The following is a 26,965-nucleotide window of genomic DNA, read 5'->3' as shown; positions in this document are numbered from 1 at the left end:
CTGTCACGTCTGGCGCCAGTGCTCCTAAAAAGGACAATATCCAAAAGGGAATCACATCGTTCATTTCTTCAAAAGCTCCAGTACAGTCTGCTGCATCCCAAGGCACTGGTAAAGAAAATTAACTTGAAAAGAAAAAAATAGCTGAAGAAAAGTCAATTCCAAAAAATTCGCCTAGACCGGGGAAAAACGTAACAAGAAAAGAAGGCAAATGAGAATAAAGTCGACATGAATGTGTAGTCCTTCTATTGATAGAATAATCTTAACAACTTACAGCAGTGCCAGAATTACCGCACTATCAGTCTGCCACCTTAGTAAAGTCATGCTGATGATCATACTGAACAGACTGAAGCCACAAGCAAAGAAAATTATTTCTGAAGAGCAGGCTGGCTTCAGGGCAGGGCGCAAAACAACAAAACAGAACTTGAACCTCAGAATATTGTGCGAGAAATACCTACAACACCAGCAAGACCTATACCACGTCTTTGTCGACTTCAAGGCTTTTGACAGGGTTTGGCAGGCAGACTTTTGGGCCACCATGAGACTGTACAACTTCAATCCCACCTTGACTAAAACCATAGAACACCATTATGACAAGGCCACCAGTGCAGTATACTTTAAGGGCAGCACAGGGGACTCGTTCCGAACTACTGTCGGAGTAAGACAAGGGAAGGATGCTTACCCTCTCCCACTCTTTTCCACATCTTTCTGGAGAGAATGATGATGATGCACTGTAGAACGACTAAGGGACGGTGTGTATTGGCGGCAGGATAGTCACCAACTTGCGTTTTGCTGACGACATTGATGGATACCTTTTCATCTCTATTTTCTTATATGTATGTGAGTCATGGACTCTGACAGCGGAGGTAGAAAAAAAAAATCTGGCCATGGAAACGAGATGCTTCATGTCAGAAAGATCCTTGGCATCTCCTATAAAGACCGCATCACAAGTGAAGAAGTAAGGAACAGAATAAGACGAGCGATTGAGTCATACGAAGACCTGCTGACCACTGTAATGAAAAGAAAATTAAAGTGGTACGGACACATATCAAGATCGTCCGGACTTGCCAAAGCATTCCTGCAAGGAACTGTGCATTGAGTCAGAAAGAGAGGTAGACAAAAAAAGAGATGCAGGCCCGTAGCCAGGTTATTTGAAGGGTGGAGGGAGGGGGGGGGTCTCTTCGCGTGGGTTCCAGAGGCCTGCCTAAGGGCCCCAGTGGGGTCGGGGCAGTTTTTGTGTTTAATGGGTCTATATAATGTTATAAAAGAAGTTATGTTTTGAAAAAGATCTATGTAATAAAAAGGTGGTAATATAATAAAATTAAAAAATATTTCTAGAGTGGATTTCCCGTACGATTAAAAATCGTAACAGTACTGCATCGTGAGTGGATTTCCCGTACGATTAAACATCGTAACGGTACTTGGTTTGGTCTCCAGGAGTTCGTGCTTCGAACAGGTCATTCCATTCATAAAAGAAGCCTTTTCATGGAGAAAGTGTACCTTTTTAGCAAAGGTTTGTTTAGATCGAAAATAACTCCGGCTATATGAAAATTGATTAGAATATTGAAAATGTTATTCGTGTTAATGAATATATAAAGATTACTAGGCCTAATATGTCCATTTTTATTGATCTAATCTACGTGTTTTTGACTTTCATAGTTAATATTTAAACATTTAAAATTATTTATAATTTTATTTAAAATACTATATGAAATAACGTAATCATTAAAATTTATGATAATAATTGATATTTAAATAAAGCAAAAGATTGAAACATGTTAAATACAGACACAAAGTATACATAAACCTATTTCTAGATTACAGAAAATATGTAAATCTGTAGTAAAATGACATAAATTTATATATATATATATACATAGAAATATTATGCGTAAATATGTATTTAGTATAACAAATTAAGTTTAAACGAAAATACGGAAGAAGCAGAGGAAGAGAGAAGAATAGGAAAACATTGAAAATGAACAATAATCATCATTTTATCATTATTGCATCACGTTTTTGTGAAAATAACCCAAAGGACTATCTGTCGTTTTCTTCTTTGCCACAGTGGACGAAAAAAGGTCAGTTATTCTACGAAGTTTCGTAATTCTTTATCACTAAAAATTAACACTCGTTTTGACGCACTCCGTTCTGTTGTGTGTCTGTCTGCTGTTGAAAACAACCTTCCTAATTTTGTGACTGGCTATGATGACTGAGATGGACCATGTTGACTTATTAATAGTATTTTGTTTGGGATGGAAAAAAGGAGTCAATTTCCCAAAAAATGCTCCACCAGCAAATAAGTTAGTGTGCGCTGTGGACAATATGGCTATGGAATTTACTAACCACACAGTCCAGAATCAGGTGATTGAGTCGCAAAACTATAGCTTTGTTTAGTGGAGCCATTTACTCCAGGTAGACGGAGATTTGAGGGGGTTCGCTAGAAAAGGGGGGTTCGCCCGAACCATAAAAAACCCCCCTGGCTACGGGCCTGAGATGGGAAGACAACATCACAGAATAGACACTCTTAAAGCTAAGTGACACACTACGGAAGACGGAGGATTGAGAAGGATGGAAGAAACTGGTTGCTATGTCATCTGCCCCAAAGGTCAACTTGACTATGGGATGACGATGATGTACCTTAACAACATCCTCTAAATTTAAATTTGAATTGCATTCATTATTTCTACATATGGATAAAGTACATTTACACTGTTTGTCCTTGAACATCTGACGTTCAAGGACAAACATTTACACTGTTTGTCCTAGAAAGTCAGAGGGCTTCGTGTAAAGCAAAAACAAAGGGAATTTTTTAAATGTGTAAAAGATAACAAGGTGGATATTTTCTTTGCCCAGGTATCCCATCCTACAGAAACCTTGCTAATAGTTTTGACTTCCTCTGGAAGGGAGACATCTACCCTAGCTTTCAGCAAAGGTGTGTCAATACTGATTAGACAAGGCTTAGACTATAAATGTGTAAAGGAACACAAAGACAAAGATAGTAGATTTATCTTGTTACATATTGACGTTGGGGCACTCAATTTCTACTTATTAATGTTTCCGCACCGAATGACAGCATCGAAGTACATTTTTTAGGAGCCTGCAAAAGCATATCAATAATTTTTGTGATAATCATTTAGAACTTTACACTCTTATGGGTGGCGGTATGAATTGCATACAAGATAAACATTTTGACAAAAAAGGTAGCAAAATGAAAAATGATAATTCAGTTTTTACAGTTGTTTCATGAATATTTTGAAGCTAATTGATTGTTGGAGAACTATTAACAAATACAAAATGCAATTCACATGGCGTCGAAAATCAGCCAATCCCTTTAAAAGGCTTGATTAGGGCTGGGGATATAGTTTCTTGTGATGTCAAACCAGCTATATTTACCGACCATCATGGGGTTTCAATTGTTGTTAGAATATTAGACGAAAAATGCGGCCCAGGATTATGAAAATTTAATTCCAGTTATCTTTATACTGTAGATTTTACTAATAAATTTATTTAAATAATTGGTGACTGCGAAAAGAAAATGGAATTTCTGAGCACATGTGATAAATGAGAAATTATTAAAATTAAGATTAAAACGTATGCAATAATTTTTAGTAAAACAGAAAATAGAAATAAAAATTGTAAAAAAAGAAAAATACAAAAAAATATTAAGCAACTAAATGTTCAGCTAATAATAATAATAATGATAAAATTGAAATTGAAATTAAAACAAAACCTGCTGAGATTGAAAAAAATATACGCCCATGAAGCCGAAGGACAACATTGGTAGAGAAAGGTGAAACAAATTCAAAATACTTCCTTGGGCTTGAAAAAAATAATGGTAAGAAAAAACAAATTAACAAAATTAAAAGATCCAATGGTACATTTGCTCAAACGTTGAGGGAAATTTTGACGGAGGAGGTTCAACATTTTGAGAGATTATATGCTAATCAGAACATCCAATTAAACAATATCCAAGAATATTTAGAATCAACAAAACCCTCAAAATTGACAAATTCTGAAAGGCAATCATGTGAGGGCGAATTGACCCTGATTGAATGTAAACATGGTATACTTTTTGGATTTTTAATGAATTTAAATCTTTACTTAATGATCACTGGGTTAACCTGTAAATTTTCATTCTTGTATTTATAGAAAATAACAATAAAAAACTAATAACAACGAGATTAAAATAATCAATTATACAAGTATTTTTTTCATGAAGTATTTTAGAGAACATCATGTATACATTGTGACAATTATCTTATTTTTATTAAATTTTATAGGCTAAAGAACTTTCGTTCACTGAAACCCTAAACGTCTATTGTTGATGAATCGTGTAAGAAGTTTTGGATGGGTCATATAAGCTAAAAGCTTACCAACCGACCGAAAAACATCAAGCAAGTACACAGTATGAAAACAAATAAAGCACCCGCGACAGACGGTCTCACAGTTGAATTCTATCAACACTTCTGGCCTAATATAGACTCCTCAGTAACCAAAACTCTTAACACGTCCCTGAAGACAGGAACATTATCTAACACAAAAAGAGGCGTTATAAATCTTATTTTTAAGAAAGGCGATGATGATGACTTAAACAATTGGAGGCCCCTTACCCTCCTAAATGTATAATTTAAGATGTGCTAGTATTAACAAAAATGTTAAAAAAAAGTTATATTGAAGGTGGCAAGAATATAAGAATATCGAGGACCTGATGGAATATATGGATACAAACCATCTGGAAAGAGCTATGATTAGCTTAGAGTTTTCTAAAGCCTTTGACACTGTCAACAGAGATTTCCTTGTAAATACACTTACTTTTTTTTAAACTTTGGACTATCATTTATTGGTTGGATAAATCTATTGTATTGTGATACGGAATGCATCATAACTAATAATGGATGGCTTTCAAAGAGTTTAAGAATGCATAGAGGTATTAAACAAGTATGTCCACGTTCTGCTCTGTTGTTTATCATGGCTGCAGAAGTGATGGCTATAAGGCTAAGAAATGATGAATATTAATCAGGGGTATTATATTACCAAGTATTGAAATATAGACAGGCCTACAGTAGGTGAACAAAATAAGATTATCCCTGTATTACGTTGGTGCAATATGAATAACAAACACAGATACAATTGTTTTATAAAAAATAACTGCACTGAGTGCCAAGGAAAGTGGAAAAACTATTTTAATGTAAAAATTGACTGGAGATCAACCTGGGAATGGAAGGTTAAATTAATTAAGGAAAACAAACATAAACAATTATTATTATATTATATTATTATTATTATTATTATTATTTATATATATATATATAATTGTTAGAGGCAAAACTAATTGTATGTATATAATAAACAAATGTTCAATTAAATATTAAAAAAAAGAATTACATGTATAACATTTTGTTAAATAATAAGTACATTTGGCGCCTCATACTTTTTAGAACCATGTGATGGGCTTCTTTTCGAGACGGTGTCTTTTCGAGATTACTTTTGCAAACAAAAAACAGAAGATTTCTTTTCGGTATGAGTTTTTCTTCAACATTAGGCCCAGCGAGGTCTCTGTTTGGCGGTATCACTATGTTTTACAACACAATGGGTCCACCCCCCTCGTCCAACCACACACACACACACCACCACCACCAATTACACATACCATTAAACACAGAAATCATATTCATTTACTTTTTTATTGTATTATGAAAAAAAAAATACCAATGAGTCCATCATACATTTCATATAATATATATTAATTATTGATAATTCTTTTGGGTATTATACATATCAGAATACAATACAGTCTTGCTTCTCCTAACGATGTCATCAATCGAAAACAATTTAAATATACCAACTAAATCATAATATACCATACACAGGAGATTTTATTGACATTCTAAAACTGGGCTAAGCTACAGAATCAAGACTTAAGTACAAATCTTAGTAAAAAAAAATTTAAAAAAAAACCACACAGAACCCACACATCAAATGCAACAATCAAATTATTATTATTATTATTATTTTTTTTAATCTATAGAAGTTTCTTGGTGGAGTACACTTTATTGCACCTGATTGGTCAAAATGAGCAAATAGAACACTAATGGAAACAGAAGAATACGACTTCGGCCGACCATATAAAAAAACGTGTAGACTAAATATTATAATTAATTATACTATTATTTTATTATCATTACTATTATGTTATTAAAACCTGCCTTACGGGGAAATTTGACAATGTACAAATTAGAGAACAATATAGTGAAATAATAATAAATAATAATAACAATAATAATAATAATAATTAATAATAATATAACAATAATATTATTAATAATAATTATTATTATTATTATTATTATTATTATTATTCAATCTTGATAATCTAAAAACATATTGCTTTATATGACGTTTTATATATATTTTTTTGCTATGCCATATGAATGAAACTAGTTACTTTTTCATCAATAAACTCTGAATAAAGAGCACTGGAAGATTGAACTATCCGTGACATTTTTTTTTTACAATGAACGTCAAATTTTCACCATAAAATACTAACGCTTGTCATGTAGTAGACACTTTAAACTGAACTGTGAGGTACGACAGATTAAACACCCTTAGTGGTGGTGCCATTGGGGTTGATGACAGGGCCCTTAGTCAGGGAGAGCTGGCCCCTTGTCAAGCCCACTGACTTACCCCCAACCGGGGACATCACCTCCCTGTCGGGGAAATCCTGGCTTTAACAATGCACACCCTGATCATTTTTTGTTGAAGTGTGCTTGTAAAAAAATTAAGCATGAATAAATGAAATGCTAAATTTCTCAATAACAGAAAAAACTAATAATGAAATGATCTTAATACAACAAGAAGCTTAAAGCTATCAAATTTGTGTAATGTGACCATATATGGGAATAATGATGTCACTTTACACCCAAATATGGGCATATACATTTTAACTTGTCTCATAGAATTTGATGGTGCGGACAAAGCATTATACATAAAGGTACCGATAAAAGCAGTTCCCAATTGATATTTTTGAAAATGAAACCATTGTGGGCCTGCCACTACACAAACCATTATATTTAAATTGTATATACTTAAGAAATAAGAATCACAGATGAAATTAGCAACTGTCATAGCTAATGTTATGAACTGATATCATTTTTTTTAATTGTACTATTCATATTAAATTTATCATATAGATATTTTCATTTTATTGACTTAATAACAAATAAATCAATAAAAATAAAGATGTAATCAGACAACATGGTTTGTTAAATAAAAAATGTAAAAAAAGAAATAGATGCAACGATAATACCAATAACTATGTTTATTGGGTATTTTACAATTGGTGATTTGAATTACATCATATATTGGTGACCTGGTAATTTTTAATCTGTCAAGAATTTTGTATACTGTATGTTGTATGTAGAAGTTCTATACAATTTTTTTGTATTAAAATATTATTAATATTAGATGTAATGATAATACCAAAACTATGTTTATTAGCTATTTTACAATTGGTGATTTGAATTACAGTATATATTGGTGACCTGGTATTTTTTTTTATCTGTCTAGAAGTTTGTATACTGTATGTTGTATGTAGAGGTTCTATACCATTTTTTTGTATTAAAATATTATTAATATTAGATGTAATGATAATACCAAAACTATGTTTATTGGATATTTTACAATTGGTGATTTGAATTACAGTATATATTGGTGACCTGGTATTTTTTTTATCTGTCTAGAAGTTTGTATACTGTATGTTGTATGTAGAGGTTCTATACAATTTTTTTACAAGTTTCTATAAAAAAAAACCAAAAAAAAAAAAAACTAAACTAAAAAACAAAAAAAAAACCAAAAAAAAAAAAACCCAATTATTTTACTGATTTAAAATGACTTAAATCCAACTACAAGGTTTACTTACCACCTCGGAGTTATTTTACTTCATTCAGTACGCGACAAATTTATGTAAGAATGTCTACCAATATAATCATAAAAGAAATAGTATAAATCATAATTAAAAAGCAATAGTTTTCTATTTAGAAACCCAACCGAACTAGCCTATGTACAGTACACATCCCCTACAGAACATTTCAATATGTAATCAAAATAGAGCATCAAAAAAATATTTTCTGGAAAACGTTAAGGTACACAATTTATTTGCAATTATGAAAGGAATGTTAATATATATAATCACTATATAATAAAGTATATACAGCATCCTGTAGTAATTGCACCAATGATTTCTGAAGCCTTGAATATCTCCACTTAAACACAAATTTAAAAAAAGCACATTTTTAAAAAGCTATTACAGTTCTTAAATGCCTTATTTAAGAGTCACATAGTCCAGTGATGTCTTATTACAGTATTTATAAAGGTTTTTGTGATTTAAAATAAGTTTAGGTAGTCATTCCATTTCCTGAATTTTACCTCTGAAGTACTGTAGCGCTATTGTTGTGAACTTATAATTTGCTTCTCTTGTCGCTGTAAAATCTATAGCAGAAATTTCTAGAAACATTTTCAAAGCCATAAATAGCTGGCTTGAGTGTGCCAAGTGATATGGACTAAATTTTGTTTACTTCAGCCCAAACCATGGTGGGGCTGAGGTGGGTGGATCACCTGTCGAGGAAATACTAACACCACCGCTGTGTATTTGTATCTATTAAAATACTGTTCAATGGTCCTTGAGAATCCAAAATGGACGGGAAAAAACACCAACAACCGAGGTTTAACACTACACCATTTCCAACAGTTTAACAAGACAAGCCAGATTATAAACCTTATCATGCATCTAGCCAGGCCTGTTAGTTAGAAGGTGTCTGTGGTTTAGTTGAGCCTCTATTTAAACTACAAAACCCCTTTGATTATACCTAAACTACCCTCAAACAAAGAAATGATAATTATGAAATTCCAAATATACAAGTTTGAATGCTTAAGCTTCATGGGACTTTGTCCTCTGAACCCCCCAAGTTCTATTCCAAAACTGCAACAAAGCATGGCAGCCCTTGAACCTCCGACTCTTATAAAGTAGAACCGTCTTTATAAATTCAGGTGACACACCTGCCGTGCTACAATAAATAAATATACATTGGTGCATAATAAATGTTATGATACTATTATTTGGAAATTTGATGAATTTACAGTGTTTTCAGGTTTGTAAGCAATGTGGTCCACATGTGTATGGAAGGTATAAAAAAAAATACACGACTTTCTTTATACCTTGTTTAGCGAACAAACCGCCCGCCAATAATGATTTCAAATAAATATAAAATTTTATTTTTGGCCAATTAGCACAATCGCTGTCATGAAAAAATAGTAATTTCAGAAAAAAAATAAAAGGTTTCCTTTATTTTTTTCACTGTAAAGATGTCGGTAAAACTAGTTATGCTAGCACACTTTTAGAAGTTCATAATTGGTCTAGCTGGCTAAAATCTAACACAATATTGTAAATTGACAAATTAATTACTGTATCATAAATGTATACCCGTCTTCAATGCATAACATTCCCTGTAAGTTATTTGATACTGATAAGCAAAAAGATATGCTGTAAAATCAATGTCAAATTAAAAATTTTCTTTAACATTTAAACATAATCACAATCATACATAATATATTAATATACACATAATACGTTTTAGGCGTACTGTATGTTTTGTCTGAAGCACTCAAATGTCACACGTTACAACTATTTGGTCATGTGAATTTTAGTAGAACATTTCATAGTATTGTCATAAATTAATAATACAGCATAATGTTTAGAAATAAAAGAAGTCAACAAATGAAATAATAAAACATTCTGTATACATGAAATGATACGATGGAAAAAATGGACATTACAACAAAATCAATAATTTAGAATTTTTGGGGAGTTTATAGTGGATTGGGTAAAACAGTTTTCTCAGTGGTCCTAATTCTGAAAGAACAATAGCAACAGGCCTTTTCCGCTAAGCCCCACGCATTGAATAAAGCAGCAAAGGCCTCACAAAAAAAAACATGTGCGGAACAACATGCATGTTTGTGAGACACCCCTGTATTACTGGCGCTGTTCTGATTGGTAAGTTAAGTTTGATTGACAAACTCCTATGATTATTCCAATAATAGTATTAAGGAACTGCCAAAAATAAAATAATATTTGAAAAATAATGATGACATAGTTAATGTCAAAATATTGAATCCCGACACGAAGGCGTGCATTTCGATACTTGGAGTACGTATTATACTATCTTATCTGAGATTAATCAGTGGACTTTTCGATATATTTGAAAAAAGTTATGAAATTTGGCATTATAAGACGTTTTAATGAATTACTGATATAAAAAATCTCAAGTTGCTGAAAAAAAAAATGTATGAGTATATAAAAGGATTTTATAGTAAATTTTTAATTTATTTTTTTGTTGTCTGTTTCTTTTATGTACTGTAATTTGTATTATGTATTTTATGTCCAGTAGCTTTGAATTTATATGCCAAAATAATAAGTGTAGAAGAGTCTCCCAGACAAGCTAAAGTTAAATAGGCCAATAAACTGCTTGAATAACAAGGTGTTGATGTGGATTAATTTGTGCCCTCTGTTGGTTAAAATCTGGATTACAGTAGTTGTTTTAAAAAAAAAGTAGCACACTTTGTGTTAACTCTATGCTTTAAAGGCTTGTTTATAAATTTGCATTCATATTAAAAAATTTAAATGATGACAATGGATTGATATAACGCTTGTGTGTTTATTTAAGTACACAATGCATAATTATTTAACCAATGATAACAATTTTGGAGGACTGTGACTCTGGCAGATAAGATTATATCCCAGCTAACAATATTACGTCATAATAATGTTATAACAACGTTACAGTTTGGTGAATATATGCCTTGATTTGAGATATTGTGCAAATTTTCTATTTTTATAACTGTTTTATACAATCAAGTCATGAATTTTAGATAGGCCTATTCTCAATTGTTTATAGTTTGGCTGTTATTTTATTGTATTCTTAATGTAAAGCGCCTTTGAACATGATTATTCATGAAAAGGGCACTATAGAAATTTGGTAAATAAATAAATAAAATAGAACCATATGTACGTACTACTATTAAACCTAATTTTACAACGTTTGCACATTCTTACAATGCTGTGTGAATGCTATTTTGTGATATACATAACCACAACGTTCGCGAACGTTCTAAGAACGTTTTGTGTTTGCTGGGATGGTTGTTTTAAACAAATTTGACAAAAGAACAAATGTGTCATGCCAAATTATGGTTGTGATGACATCACGTCATGACCATATATAGACACATCATGACTATATATGGACATACAATAGTCTTTGTCATATAAATTTGATTGTCTGACAAGGCTTAAAGTACTTCATGAAAACCTGTTCACATATTGTCTGGCAAACTTAAAAGGAATTCTGTCACAAAAAAAAAAGATACCCCCGAAGCTCAAGCACATGTGATGTGCCTGTATATGGGAAATGATCCTTATATGGATGTGGTAAGACATCATCATGCCCATATATGGAATATTCACACAAATTGTTCACATAAAATTTGATATTGTAGATAATGTATCTTTTAACCCTAAGCATTCAAAGTTTTTTTAAGAAATAATAATACAAAAATATATTAAAATTAAACTAAAAATAATGCAAATTACTGTCAGTTTTAATGTAATTTTATCATATCGAATTTAAAAACTAGTATGCAAGAATTTGCTAAAAAAAACCTGTACTTATATACTCTATTTCAAAGTTATTAATAATAAATAATAATAAAAATTGTTTTTGACACTTGATCAATATTACAAATAATAAAAAATTATATTAATATTGTAAAAATAATAAAATAAATAATAATATAATTAATTTTGACAACAGTGTACTATTGGCAATTTGGGAAGTTTGGCTATAATAACCTGGAATATCTGGTTCATTTCTTTTTGCTAAACATGGAAGTCATTTTGGAACGTGAAGCTGATGACTTGTCCTTGAGGGCGCCAAGACGGTTAAATATCTTACTCTTCGCATCTTCACCAATGTTCGCAACAGAGTCACCCAAGCTTGCTAAACTTGCACCACTTGGGGCTCTGAAATAAAGTAAGAGAATTATAAATTAATTCTAGTTACACATTCATAGTTGGATCATTTCATTAAAAATCACCCAATTTTTAGAATAAGTTCTTAATTGTCAATCTTGTGTATCCTGATGAGACTTAACATTTTCAGTTATTGGGAATAATTTAGTCCAAATTGGTTTAAAAATGGTGGCCCTTTAAAAATATGGATCGATGCATGCCTGTTTTATTATTATTATTTATACTTGTAGATTTTTTTTTTAACTCGTATCAGAAAGTAGTAAGGAAATTGGAAATAAATTAGGACAAACATTTGATTTGACATGCTTTACATTTAAAAGTGACTTGAGTTTACTGGTATTTTTCAGAGCAGATTCTGGAAGTAGTAGAAGGGGTCACATAAAAAAGATATTTGCAGGTGCATGTTTCTCTTTTAAAGCAAAATATAATATGGAGTGCCATTATATATAAAAAGTACTGTATTGTTAAATATCTTACCTTTCTCTGCCTGAAATTTTACTTTCGAGGTCTTTAATCATTGATGTCACAACAACCTAAAGATAAAGAAACAAAGCCAAATATGATAAGAAATCAAGATGACAATAAAAAGTAAATTAAATGTATTTATTTATCAACATCTCATCCTCAAACAAAGGCCAGCCATACCTGGCTTATGAGAGACAAAACATAATAGTACAAAGTGTAAACTGCAAAATATATAAGTGCTAATTAAGGTTTAAAAAAAAAAACCCTTTATGTTTTTTCCAAAATCATATAAGCAAATTTAGCATTACATAAAAACAAAAGTTAACATTACAGAACATATACGTAGATTTTTGTATCTGAGGTAAGTTGGAAAATAATGGATTGATATTATTAATCTTATTAAACAAATGAGAACGTAGTGCATCGTAAAATACACAAATCATAAAAAATTAAATTCATCTTCAATTAAATTAGGGTCGCAAAGTGGGCAAATTCTTTGGTCTGTGCAATTACCATTGCATAGAGATAATGAAAACACATGTCTGCTGCACACCACAATCAAATAAAAAAGAAACATATTTAATACATCTATATTTGGGTGTAATATGACATCATCATACATGGGCACATCACTGACGCATATACTCTGTCAGTTTATACTTTATTCAGAATCAGATTCACACAAATTTGTCACATACAATTTTATAGTGTCGACATACTTTTTTAGACATTTTGACCTCACAAACACACGTTGTCCCACTAATGCATTTGTATGTACTTTTGGGCTGCCCTTTTGTGGCCTTACACTCAATATCCAAGGGTCGGGGCTATGTGGGAAGGTCTGTTACCTCATGTTCAGGTGAGAGCGCCTCTAAGTCTTGCCGTAAGCACCGTAACCCTGGAAGCATCGCATCCCGAATCTGAACCTCAGATATGACTAACAGACAGTCAAGGAAGTACACACAAGAATTGCAACAATTATATATATGGCAAAGACAAGCCAAACCAGTCACTCATCACAAATCCTGTTTCGGAGATAATGGCCAAAATGGTCATGCTATGCTGTTATTTTCCCCATTTCAATGTTAAAACAATAGTTTTTTTACAATTTGGTGATGGTTTCTGCCTAAGAAATATCCGAAATCTTAAACTTTGAAAGCTTGATTTCTCAAATATTGTTCTTTAAAAAGCTGTATGTTTAAACTCCTGTAACTTTATAATAAATGTCGATTGAAATGATTCTTTTACCACTTCATAGATCTGATTTTACTGTTTAACCCTTTATGAATAACTAAAAATCCATTTTTGCAATGGGTGACTAGTTTGGCTTGTCTTTGTCACATATGTTGTTTGCTTTGTTATGTAGATTGCCATTGTTTTGTATTTATGCATGAATCTTTATTTATTTATTTTTTTTTTTTGTTTCTTCTGCTTTCAAATTTTGTGTCACTGGTCTTAGATCCCTTTAATCTTTAAATAATTAGTGTTATTTAGTGATTTGACTGGATGCTTTCTTAATATTTCTATCATTCTGTGCATTTGAACCTTTTATTATGGAATTTGTGAATAATAAATTACTAAGTTATTTGTATTATTGTTATTATTATTATATTAACAAAAATCCAGTACATTAACTGAAAAATCACAAAAGATATTTAAGTTGCTGTTAATATAATTAGTATTTACATAAAATTAACTAGTAAGTTTTACTAGTCAATTATGGCCAAATGTACTCTTGCAAGAGACGCCAAAAACTCAAGTAAGAACAATGCATACTGTAGTAAAATTAGTAACATTTAAGTCTCAAACACTGAAATCTAATTAAAATACTGAATGAAATAATTTGAAAGTTTTACTAGCATGACAAAAAAAGGATACAGCAACAAGAGAGGGCACTGTAGGCCTCGAAGAGCCCCATAGCTACCTCTGATTGCCTATTACGACTTGAAGTGTTATTGTTGGTGTGTGCGATTGCTGCAAGTCGAGGAAGTATAACTGAAAATAAAATACAGGAATAAATAAGCAATTTAAATTATATTTCTAAATATCATATCACTGTGCCATTTTTAATTTGAGAAAATAAGGGAAATGCATGAATATTTAAAAAATTGCTAAAAATAAAAAATAGATGAAAATGTTCATGTCTTACACTCATCTCTGAACTTTGGTTCTGCATTTGGACCAACAACACCAAATATACGAATGATCTCAACCAACATGGAGAGTTCATCTTTATACTGAGGGTCATCTAGGAAATGCTGTAATTGTAGGTAAACTCGATCTAATGTCTAAAAGGCAAAAAGAAAAGCGAATTACAGTAATACAATTCTACAAGTCTATACAAGTCATTAAGGATTTGCATGATTACTGGATTGCCAGGCATTATTAATTTTATCCCAAATATTTAAAACAAAAGGCGGTGTGGGAAGAAACTGGTCACAAGTACTAACTGCCTAAAAGTACAATGTCTACTAACATCTAATACCCCAGGTTCATTAATGAATATGGGACTCCTTTACTTTTAACAAATAACACTTCTTGGCACTTACTACTCATAATTGTGTGTAGTAACTGAATACTGTAATGAAAAGTAAATCTGTTAATCTTCATATCAACACCTAAAAACATAGGCAATTGTATGAAAATCCTAAAAGTGGTAAGTAATAAGCTAATGTGTAGTATATGATGGATTCTATAAATACCTCCTTCTGAGATGTACTCTCTATAATTGCACCAAATGCTGGAACAGTTGCGATCCTCACAGTCCTATTAAAAAATAATATAATGAGCTTTAGAAGTATAAAGGTTGTGAAACTTCCTGATGCTTAATCAGACTTGAAAAAAACTTTTTTTTTTAGTCTGGACACATTGTCAAAACTAAAATTCCATGCTATTATAAGTTATATCTTAAAAGCTGTCTAAACATAAAATAAGCAAAAACCATTATTCTAATTTATAACAACACATCAGGAAGGCCAAAATATCACGCCCATCATACATTTATAAATGTTCTTATTTTATTTTGTTGTATTTAGAGAAAATGTTGCTGTTCTAAAATAATTTGTTCAATCATGCTTTATTATGAAGATAAAAAAGCAATTGGATATACGAGAAAGAGGGGAAAAAAAACAGGAAAGAGAAAGTAGAAAGAAATGTAATGTTGTTGGATTTAGCACTTATATACCGAAGTCTAAAAGTGTGTGAGGAGGGGACTAGTTTGTGCATTAACTTGTTTCTCCCCTAAGGGCGCTACCATGCCTGAGCTACCCGGTAAACCAGCACCAGCTCTCCCCGAAAGGGGGCCCTTTCCCGCCCCCAACCCTCCAACTGCGCCACCTCTGGCTACTCTCGCCTGTCCACAAAAAAAAAAAAAATAAAAATAAACACTAACATTAAGAAGAACTGACACCTTCAATTATTGGTAGAAATTTTTCTTACATTTCATCATCTCCTGCAAGGGTAATGAGTGCTGGAACAATACGAGATGACACTAATCCTTCGTGAATGTTCTTAGAAAGCAACGTAAACATATTCGCTGTTGTGATTCGCACACGTGCTGACGAGTCTACTACTCCATTCCACAGTACTGTTAAAAGCAGTTCATGGTAAATAGGGTTGTGACTATGGAAAAAAAAAACAGTATTAAAAATATGCAAAGATATTTAAGATGCAAAATAACACCATAATTAATATGCACACATGATGCCAATTTCATTTAAATACGTTTTGCACATTGTGATTGGGATGTCATAATTATTACTACAATTGCAAATGTGGCAAAGACAAGTCAAACGAATCACTGCTCGCAAATCGTGTTTCAGAGACCAAAACATGTTGCAATGATAACAAATTTTTGAAATCTATTTTATTGCACTAAATTAAACTTTATATATCTATACGTCATCCTATCTTAATATTTTCCCAATTTTCGACATTAAAACAACATTTTTCAATGATTTAACGATGGTTTCTGCCTGAGAAGTGGCCAAAAACGTAAACTTTGAAGGCTGATTTCTCAAATACTGTTCTTTAAACATCTGTGGCAAAGACAAGCCAAACCAGTCACTCGTCGGAAAAATCAGTTTTTAGTTATTAATACAGGGTTTAACAGTAAAATGAGAGCTACAAAATGGTAAAAGAATCATTTAAATCCGACACTTCATTATGAAGTTACACGAGTTTAAACATACAGCTGTTTAAAGAACAATATTTGAGATCAGCCTTCAAAGTTTACGATTTCAGGCATTTCTTAGGCAGAAACCATCACCAAATCGTTAAAAATTGTTGTTTTAACATTGAAAATGTGGAAAATAACAGCATAGCATGATGTATAGATATATAAAGTTAGTTTAGTGCATTAAAATAGATTTCCAAAATTTTGACATTCCAGCATGTTTTGGCCATTATCTCCAAAACAGGATTTGCGACGAGTGACTGGTTTGGCTTGTCTTTGCCACATTCTTTTTGTTTAAAGTCTTGCAACTTCATTAACGAAATGTCAGATTTAAATGATTCTTTTACCATTTTATACCTTTATACTATATTGTATTAATAATAAAAATTGAAAACATAATGTAAACATTAATTAAAACAATAATATTAAGACGAAGAATTTATTAAAACAATAAAGATTTATAAAAAAATGATATAAAATGTACACAAACAAATATAATAAAACAATAACATCAATATTATAAATAATATTAATATAAAAAAAGTAATACAAGACAAGTCAAACAACTCACGATAGAACATTTTAAACAGGTATTACAAGATTAATACATCCTAAATGATTACATAAGTTAGTGGGACTCTTACTGTAGTTCTGCAAAAGACAGCTGAATGCTATCCATAGACGCATGGTTCACGGCAAGAGTGGCTATTGTGTCCTGAAGGAATGTGGCAAGTTGTTTACGATCGTCGTCGGTATTGTAACAAGAAAGAACACCGGAGACGTACACAGGGACTATGGCTTTGGTTAATGCTGACTGACCGGATTTAATTAATGTATCTGGAACGAAAGGTACAAGTATTTTAAACGAAATCTCATTGGTCTACTTCGTCCAACGTACTTTACAAAAATAATGTCCAGTCAAAAATCAAAAGAGTTTTATATAATGACACAAAATGTTTTTGTTGTTTTGTCAAATCATATTGGCATTAAAAAATCAGGATCAATCAGTTTGTTATTTCATGGAGGTTCAGTAGATATTTTTATGCTACCAAAAGTATAGTACAGTAGATTATAATCTGTAAACTACAGAGTTTTTTTATGAAAGTTTAATTACCTGATTCTATGTTGATATGTGCCAAAGAGACCAAGTGTTTACCACTGTTTATTGGCAAACCACGGTATTTGTACAACAATTTTCTTTTTCCTGACCAATACTGGGTTCATCATCAAAAGGCACTTACCCTACAATTTTTTTTTTTTTTTTTTTTGGTAAACTACAAGCCTAAAATCATGTTTCATGATTATGAAAGCTTTAAAAAAGTGGGGTTTTTTCCTATCTCCATACAAGTATTTTTCTTTTCTTGTAGGTAAAAAACATATATTTGCAAAATATAAAAGCCAACCTTAGACTATAAAGATGTTGGCTTGGTTTTGGTTGATCTTGTAACACATTTGTTTTTTAGCTCCGATGAGGAGCTCTAGAAACACTTGGCTGATTGATTTATAGATCTTTTTTAGATCTACTGCCTCTATACTGCCCTCGTGAGGCTGACTGATTAATAGACCTTTTTTAAGCTCTACTAAACTGCCCTCATGAGGAGCTCTAGAAACACTCAGCCGATTGATTTAATTAATAGATATTTTTAAACTCTACCGGCTCCATTATACTGCCCTCATCAGAGTTTTAAAGAATACAAGAACTTCTTTTTTTTTAGTTCATGTGAATAAAACCTCAACATACAGAATACATACCATATTGCTCATCTGGTACATTTAGCATTGCTTGAAACTTGGGTTTGAGCTATAAACACAATACAGTACATACAGGTATTAAAATGTGATTAAATTTCAGGGGTTACAAGTTTCCCGGTAGTCGCAGATATCTTGGAAATCGGGGTAGCCTCCCATAACCATAACAATAACCCATCTCCCATGAATTTGTGTTCATGGATGTTTTAACTACTTTAATATCAATCGTCATCAATTGGAATCAGGCGATAGCTACAGTATGACAAGGTGCAGTAAAAAATAAAATTATCTATTACTAGATCCCTAAGAAGGGATTTCTACTAACTTGAGACTCCTGTAATCACAATATATTGTAAAGGCAAGCCAAATCAGTCACTAGTCATAAAAATCGATTTTTAATTATTAGTACAGAGTTAAACAGTAAAATAAGAGCTGTAAAATGGTTTAAAAAAAATACTTAAAATCCGACATTTCGTTATGAAGTTACATGATTATAAACATACAGCTGTCTAAAGAACAATATTTGAGAAATCAGCCTTTAAAGTTTATGATTTTTGGCATTTCTATAGGCAGAAACCATCACCAAATAATTAAAAATCGATTTCAAAAATTTTGACATTCCAGCATGTTTTGGCCATTATATATGAAACAGGATTTGCGAATAGTGACTGATTTGCTTGATTTTGCCACATATGTCCATTACATACATACAAAGATCTGGTGCCAGGCAAAGTGCAAGAAATGTACAACGGCTTTGTATATAAGTATTAGAGTAATATAATTATGTTTATAAATATATGAAAAAAAAGATCCATTGCTACTTGGGTAGGAGCTTCCATCTATATTTAAAAAGTAAAATGCTAATAAAGTGTATGGCTATTAACAAGAAAAGACTTACCCTTGTTTCTGTGAAACTTTTGCCAAAAGTCTTAGAAAGGCTATGTATAACTTTTGAAAGAGCTTTTATACTATCAACATAAAACATTTCTAGATTGCAGCTAACCTCTAGTAGCCTTGGTAAACTAAAAAGTAAAAACAAAAAATAAACATATAAAACAATTACCCACATAAATCCAATCAATTAATCTTAATCAATTATACTTTAAAGCATACAGTATATCAAATTTCATGGTCTTAATATAAATTAAATTTAATCTTTCAAGGATTTTTGCAGCTTTACATATGGCGTATTCGATTGGAACTTATCCGTTGAGTATGTTAGCAATGTTAAGTACAAACTCAGCAAAAAAGTTAGCGTTATTTAACCAATCTAATACGAAAAGTACTAGTTTTTCTGTTGAGCATGAGCTTTCCTATTTTAATACCACAACCTTCTGTTCACACTATCAAATTATGTCCATATTTGGATGTAATATGACATCATCATGCCCATACATGGGCATGACATAAATTTGTCGCATTAAAATTTATAGTGCGGACTAACCTTTAGAAAGCAAGACAAACAAAATTTTGATTTAAAGTAAAATGTATTCAAATAAACTGAAATTTACAATTGAATAATTATAAATGAATATTAATGAATGAATAATGAATCAATGAATAAATTAATGAATGACTAAAGAATGAGTTGATAAATGTAGTAAACATGCTTTAGAAAGCAAGACAAACAAAATTTTGATGTAAAGTAAAATTCATTGAAATAAACTGAAATTTACAATAGAATAATTATAAATGAATAAATGAATGAATAATGATTCAATGAATGAATGAATTAATGAATGACTAAAGAATGAGTTAATAAATGCTTCATAAGACTCCTCAAAAGAACACAAATGACTCTTCAAGTGCAGGCCAAAATTAACGTTTACAATTTATCTAATTTCACAAGCTTTAATTCTTTTATTATTTTAACAATTTTAAAAATTTTATGATCAAGATGTTAATGTTTTTTTTTTTTGTTTTTTTTTTTTCTGGTTTATGTACAAAAATGTACATTGCACATTTTTATAAATTGTGAATATTTTTTTTTTGCCTTTTTGAACTGGGCCATGTGGGAGAACAGTAGATATGGTACTGAACAGATTTTCCCAGAATATAGAATAAAGAAATAATGTAAAAAATTCCCACAAATCCAAAACTAATGTGAACTGAATACCAGTCGATAGTTTATTAATTATTCATATGGATAATGCCAATGATATTTTATTTGAGAATAAAAAGCATTCAATTTGAATGTGGGATTGGAAAGCTATTTTCCATTATCACCAAATGACAATTTCCATCAACTTTAATGTACTACTACACTAATCACTGATATAGACATTTCAAGAAGCTGACAAACAACAATCTTACTATTCCTTTAGCACCCAGCTATACACGTCCCATTCCTCATGATTGCTCTGTCCTATGTGACTTTCAAATGCCCCCACGTGGGCCGCCAGCAGCTCACGATTTCCAACTAAAACAGAAAGATCTAAAAGTCCAGAATAAGCCTTTGGGAACCTAGTAACTGTAAACAGAAAAAAAAAATACAAAATACAAGTTAAATAGCATTAAATGTTTTTTTTTTCCCCTTCATGGTTTCAACAGATAATCTTGTGTCCCCCTCTTGACGAAGCAATTGTTAACAGGAAGATCAGATCTGAGGTGACATTATGGAAAGTATGTGCAACATCAACTTAAAGGCAGATATGTTAACACCATTCAGTTATTGGTTTCTACTACATTGTCTATTACCTGTCTCTTATACACATCTAGATGTGTATAAGAGACAGGTGTAAACTCATGTACAATACAGCCAAACTTCCGAACAGAAAGTAGTATAAAGACGAACTTAAGAGCAACAAAAATACATTTAATAGAACCAGACATGTTTCTTCGTATTCAATACAACATCTTCAGTGTAACAAAACAAAAAACCGAATTCAGGTTATGCCCTAGGCCTATATATATGGAGCTTCCCCTTCCACCCACCACAACTACTTGCCGTTAATATGGGTTTTCCCCCATACCTTCTAATGGTACAGCCCCTTCAACATCAAGTCCTTGAGTGAATGGACCAGACCGGAGGACGGCTGCAAATAATAAAGGCGTCAGGGTTTGCAAAGTCTGACAATACAGGTGGACACACTGCACATCCCCGGTGTTGTCCGCTGAGGAACTGCTTTTTAATTTCTGCAAGAGAAGATACTCAATTAGTATATTATTATTCTTTATTTAGCCACATGTGCTTTAGAAAGTGCCAATAAGAAACTTCAACTCAACTCCCTGGGTAATGTCTAGTCTAAGAGCATCACTAGATAATGAGGCTTAGGGTGTGGATTTAATTGCAAGAAAACAATTTTGTATTAACAAGTTGCAACATTTTTTTTCTCTAATAATTAATGAAATTGATTGGAATTCAAGAATCTTAACCACAAAGCACAGAACCACTTCAAAATAATATTTTAAATCATTTTTTTCCCCTTTTTTTTTTCTTTACTTACTGCAGTTAAACATTGATTTACTTTTTTGATATCGTTATTAATTTGATCAATGTTATCATGTATTTTGTTAATTGTTATTAATATGTTATTGTTGATATATTTACTGGGTTCATAGCTTGACGTTCATTGAACTTACAATGAACTCCATCTGCACAGGCATTGTATCATACTTTCAGCTTTATGTTTATAATCATAGAATGAAAAGAGAATTTTTATCCTTGATATTATGTACTTTTGAATACTGTCAGTGTTATGTTATAATATTACCTGTTAATTTTATTAAGAATGAAATGTATTTTGAAATATATTATTTATGTGTGGAAAAGCTGAAATAAACAAACAAACATAATGATTTACACAAATTTAACAAGCATATCTCAAGCATATCTCAAGGCTTTCACAAACTATATAGCAGTACATGTAGAAGTTTAACTTTTTATAGTTAAGCCTTGTTTTCTGTTAAAGGGCCAATCGGCAGTGATTAACCCTTTCCAGTCTGCCCCATTACCATTGCCTGAGGCTGTACCAAAGCTGGGAAATTACATCATCTACACTAAATGTTGGGTTTTTACTGGGCGCAGGCATTTTATTTGGTCTAAATACAGGAGGCCCTCTACAGAAATACTTCTACAACACACTAAAAAAAACCTATAGAGGGCAGCCTAGCTATAAAATAATTATCATGAAAGCTATACAAGGCGTACGTACGACGCCCCTCGCTATAAAGTATGGTCGAAGAGGGCATCGTCGCGACGCCATACAACTGGAAAGGTTTATAGTTTACATTTGGGGTGTTCCTGTCTCAAATTCTTTGCTGTTTCTGTTTTAGTAAATTTTAATGTTTTGAGACAAATAAATGAAATGAAATAAAGTAATTACTAGATTGATATGATCTTAAGTAACATAAAACAGAAAATTGCGGTAATTGCAAAATGCAACAGTAATCTAGTTAAGTTTAAAAAAACATAAATATTTCACACTAATTTTCAAAAGCCAGACTAGTATGTGTCTAGGTATTCAGATTACACACATAATTATACTGATAATGATGTCTAAATCATTGCATCAAAATATGTCCAGTAAAGTCAGGAATGATATATTTTAATCCAAACTATCAAACAACAACCACCAAACAAATGTCGTGGTTTGGGAAGAGGAAAAATATACAGTTTAAACAGGTCATCTATTCTTTACCTTGACTGCTTCTTCAAGTTTTTTTAACAACTGTCCAAGTACTTGTTCTTCTAGCCGACCAAGCTCCAAAGCCCAGTAGGTAAAAGATGGTAATAGAACTTTTAACGTTGTCTCGACCACTGCTTCTGAGCTGTCATGCAGGCCTCTTGACAGGAGCTCCCAGCCTAGGTTGTACTTATCTTGGTCATCAACCCAAGTGAGCACAACGCCTAGACTCTTGATGACTGCCTGACGAACTTCATTGGCTTTGTCATCCAACATCATTTGAAGCATGGACAGCAGAAGAGAACTACGTATTTCTTTCTGTGAACAAAAAAAAATGCTTTAAAACAAATAAAGATTTCTGTGCACTTGGTCGCAAATGCTTGTGTTCTTAGACTAGACAATATAATGTTTTAGATAATAATCAACTCAACATTTACAATTCATGCAAGTGCCATAGCCATGGAGTATTGTTACAATATGCCATCTTAGGCTACAATTGTCATAAAATTATGTAGTTCAGGCATACAATGTAATACAATTTTAGAAGAATGCAGAGTAATTATTTTATTGTTTGTTGGGCAGAAGTAAATACTTTTGAAGATCTCTGAGATCACTATACAAATACCAGATATTATTACAAAAATATGTATAACAAAAATAATATATTTTACATTATGAATACATACTAAGTATTTTATATTACACAATTGGGAGGAAAGTACTTTACAACACAATAACAATTTAGTAATTATAAAAAAGTAAGCACCATTTCAATTTAACAGTAAACTAGGGAGTCACTATTGAAAAAAAAAATATCCCTCAGGGTAGCACTTACAGTAAGATGGGGGGTCAGCACACCGCATGATTCTGCAACTAATAGTCTCCGCTCAGGGTACTTATGACTAATTTCTTCCCAGCACTGTGGTAATAATTCTTCTTCTAATCGAGCTGGGCCAACATGTTGGGCAAAAGCCACACATCCACGAAGAATCATTTGCCTGCACGAAACAAATGTTTGCAGATGATTATCGGTCTTTTTCATTAATCACTAGATGTCCTTAGAAGCAAAGCAATTTAATATACTGCCTAATACAGAACCATTATGCTCATTAAGGGAGATAACTAATCATCCACTTTAATTCAATTATAGTCCATAAGAGTAGCAATGCAAAATCTTTATATTACATCAATATCGTTCCTTATACAGCGGTGCAATAGTTCATTTTGAGCAATCAGCAAGGAATGTTTAACTATAGCTATACCCCATGGATATTGTTATAAGTCCTACAAAATTACAACATCTGTATATTTTGAAAGACAACATTTACGTGTGTGGGACGTAAATATTCTTAGCCCTTTTCTAAATAGTTTGTTGTTAACTTTGATTGACAATCCCAGTGGCGAATCCAGGAATTCAAAATAGAGGGGGCTTGGGGAGATACTTTCACAGATGGAGGATCTATACCACCTAGGGTAACAAAATTGTGATTATCGCAAATCCAGATTGGCGGAAATTGCACTCTCAGACTTAAAATTTGAATATATTGTAATTTTCTTTATATCTCAATTTTTAATTTTTATTTTGAACAATTGGGGGGGGGGGGTGGTGGAGGCAGCCGGCTGGGTCCCACTCCTTTGAATCCACCACTGAATCTGCAGGTCTTATAAATTCTTTTGTGATGTACATAGTCCTATCTAATTTAATGTTATTTATTATTTATTTATCCTGTAAAGAATAGGTTCTAAAATAAAGTGTTGCAATGATAAAAAAAAAAAAACATCAAGGCACGGTATTATGTAATCTTGATTAAATTATTCGAAGGTTCTTTAATTCAGTATTCTGTGAACTGAACATCTACTTATCTTTTAGGAATTAGAAAATCAATGAGATTCCACTCAAACCATGATATTTGATTAAAAAAGGAAGCCTTACAACTGCACTGTGCATTCAAGTTACAAAGTCAACAACATCTAATTAATTACGTTCAAGGTAAAATCCAAGTATTATACCAATGACCGAATTGCCATCTGATAAAAAAACTGATTAAAAACAGCACCAACAATAATATGTTCCAAAATATTTATTTAATTTTATAATCAAATTCTGTGAAAGTATGTATAGCTTTACATATTGAAACTGTACCCATCTAATTCTAGATATTTGGTAATACAATAATAGCCATTTGACATTTACTGTAAGCTGGCATTATAAGACAGTTTATTGTGAAAAGAGACCTGTACGTGCATAAAGCAAAGGACCAAACACAGACTATGTAAAACTGAATGCTACTTAAAATTTTCAAATTAAATATTATGAGTGAAAGTTTCTGTGATACTTTCATAATGCCACCTTTAAAATAGTTGCAATAACTTTAAAAAAAGAATATCTTTCAAATTATGCAGATATAAATATAATTTAAATCACATGTTCTATACCGTTTATTTGATAAATTTTAAAAAGAAACATATCTGATATGAGATACACTTTTTGCATGTTTATTTATATATATTTATTTAAAAAAATTTTATTTTATATATATTATATTCTCTTTTGTAAGTTTTTTAACTTCTAATCTGATTCCTAAATCGTAATTTATAGCTATTAATTGTTTACTTTCACATGAATATCGATTTGAAATAAATGTTACTGAACTTTATTATTGTTACTGAAGTTTATTTCTTCTTGAAAATGAGGTGCATCTACTCATATTCAGGTTCTCCAAAAAAAAAAAATTTACACAGTATCAGTGGCGATGCTTACTATAGAATTTTTGAAACACATATGCCTAGATATAATGTACAGAGGATGATCTAAAAAGAGTATACACAAACATAAATACAACATAATCACATTCATGTGCTTGAAAAGAACTAGAAAATTCACGCTATATTTACAATCAGCAAAAATAGGCTTTTTATGTCATTTGATTACAAGACACACGCTTTGTCCAGAAAGTGGATGCTATCAATAATACCACCCGATTCTACCTAATAGATCTGATAAGTATCAGTTTCGGTGACATCACCATTCATGGTGATGTCACCAAACCTGATTATGTGATTCTGATCAGATGATTGATGACTGGTGCTGTCACTAGTATTGAAGTGAAGAGATATAATAGAGAAAGTTACACTATAGAGTACAACGCAAGTATCGTCGTAACACCACATGGCGCTCTATGTTGTCAACCAGACAGTCAAGCTCTCATTACGCCTGAATGACTTCATAATAATAATGGTTTAATAGGCTTTCTGGAATAGGCATTTTAAAACCTACAGTAATAATTTACCATTAAAATGTACTAAAAACAGAAAAGCTTACATTAAATTTAAAGTTATCAAACTTATATTTCATCATCAATAAAATTTACACAAAAAAATTAAGATGCATCATAATAATTACATTAGAAATGGGATCAATGGTTTATCAGTGGAGACAATGGATCAGGTTGAGCGCATAATTGGTCGCTGATAGCAACTAAATAGTATCACATGGTTTAGTGACATAACAATGTAGTACTCTATTTAAATTACCTTTGCTCTTCATCAGGCTTCTTAATGAGGTTAAATAAAATGTTTAGTAGCTTATCACGTTCCCTAGTGTCCGGATGTAGACTAACTGTGTAAAGTATAACAGGAATCAGCTCCTATAGGAAAAGAAAATAATTTGTGAAACCATACTTTGTCAAATCATTACAAGTACTGTAACTCTCACTGCGACCATTAAACCAACTCAAATTTTAATATTATCTATTCTTAATTGCCTCTTGTTTCTCTATCATCCCATAGTAATTACAGAAGGGTTTTATCACAATAAGAACATTATAAACTGAAGTCCTGTCCCAGGCATGGATCCAGAGTTGCACAGACTGG

General features: G+C 31.7%; 1 protein-coding gene across 1 annotated transcript in view; it reads right to left on the bottom strand.

Annotated features, from left to right (window-relative positions):
• Nucleotides 1-5,665: 5,665 nt before the first annotated feature.
• Nucleotides 5,666-26,965, bottom strand: part of LOC117102800 (RAB11-binding protein RELCH homolog) — a 26,189-nt gene continuing 4,889 nt past the window's right edge. The window contains exons 5-20 of the mRNA XM_033243214.1: nucleotides 26,627-26,739; nucleotides 23,928-24,090; nucleotides 23,108-23,410; nucleotides 21,440-21,602; nucleotides 20,781-20,937; nucleotides 19,366-19,489; nucleotides 18,471-18,519; nucleotides 17,363-17,555; nucleotides 15,983-16,165; nucleotides 15,247-15,310; nucleotides 14,694-14,832; nucleotides 14,423-14,539; nucleotides 13,393-13,481; nucleotides 12,557-12,612; nucleotides 6,889-12,070; nucleotides 5,666-6,858 (exon numbers count right to left, since the gene is read on the bottom strand). Of these exons, the coding sequence (XP_033099105.1) occupies nucleotides 11,914-12,070; nucleotides 12,557-12,612; nucleotides 13,393-13,481; nucleotides 14,423-14,539; nucleotides 14,694-14,832; nucleotides 15,247-15,310; nucleotides 15,983-16,165; nucleotides 17,363-17,555; nucleotides 18,471-18,519; nucleotides 19,366-19,489; nucleotides 20,781-20,937; nucleotides 21,440-21,602; nucleotides 23,108-23,410; nucleotides 23,928-24,090; nucleotides 26,627-26,739 (2,070 nt within the window). The 3' untranslated portion in view covers nucleotides 5,666-6,858; nucleotides 6,889-11,913. The remainder of the gene's footprint in view (nucleotides 6,859-6,888; nucleotides 12,071-12,556; nucleotides 12,613-13,392; nucleotides 13,482-14,422; nucleotides 14,540-14,693; nucleotides 14,833-15,246; nucleotides 15,311-15,982; nucleotides 16,166-17,362; nucleotides 17,556-18,470; nucleotides 18,520-19,365; nucleotides 19,490-20,780; nucleotides 20,938-21,439; nucleotides 21,603-23,107; nucleotides 23,411-23,927; nucleotides 24,091-26,626; nucleotides 26,740-26,965) is intronic.

The sequence above is a fragment of the Anneissia japonica genome, unplaced genomic scaffold (assembly GCF_011630105.1).
Source record: "Anneissia japonica isolate Jap-2015-1 unplaced genomic scaffold, ASM1163010v1 scaffold287760_len733007_cov179, whole genome shotgun sequence".
NCBI classification, from domain to species: Eukaryota; Metazoa; Echinodermata; class Crinoidea; order Comatulida; family Comatulidae; genus Anneissia; species Anneissia japonica.
This window is presented reverse-complemented; position numbering and strand designations above follow the sequence as displayed.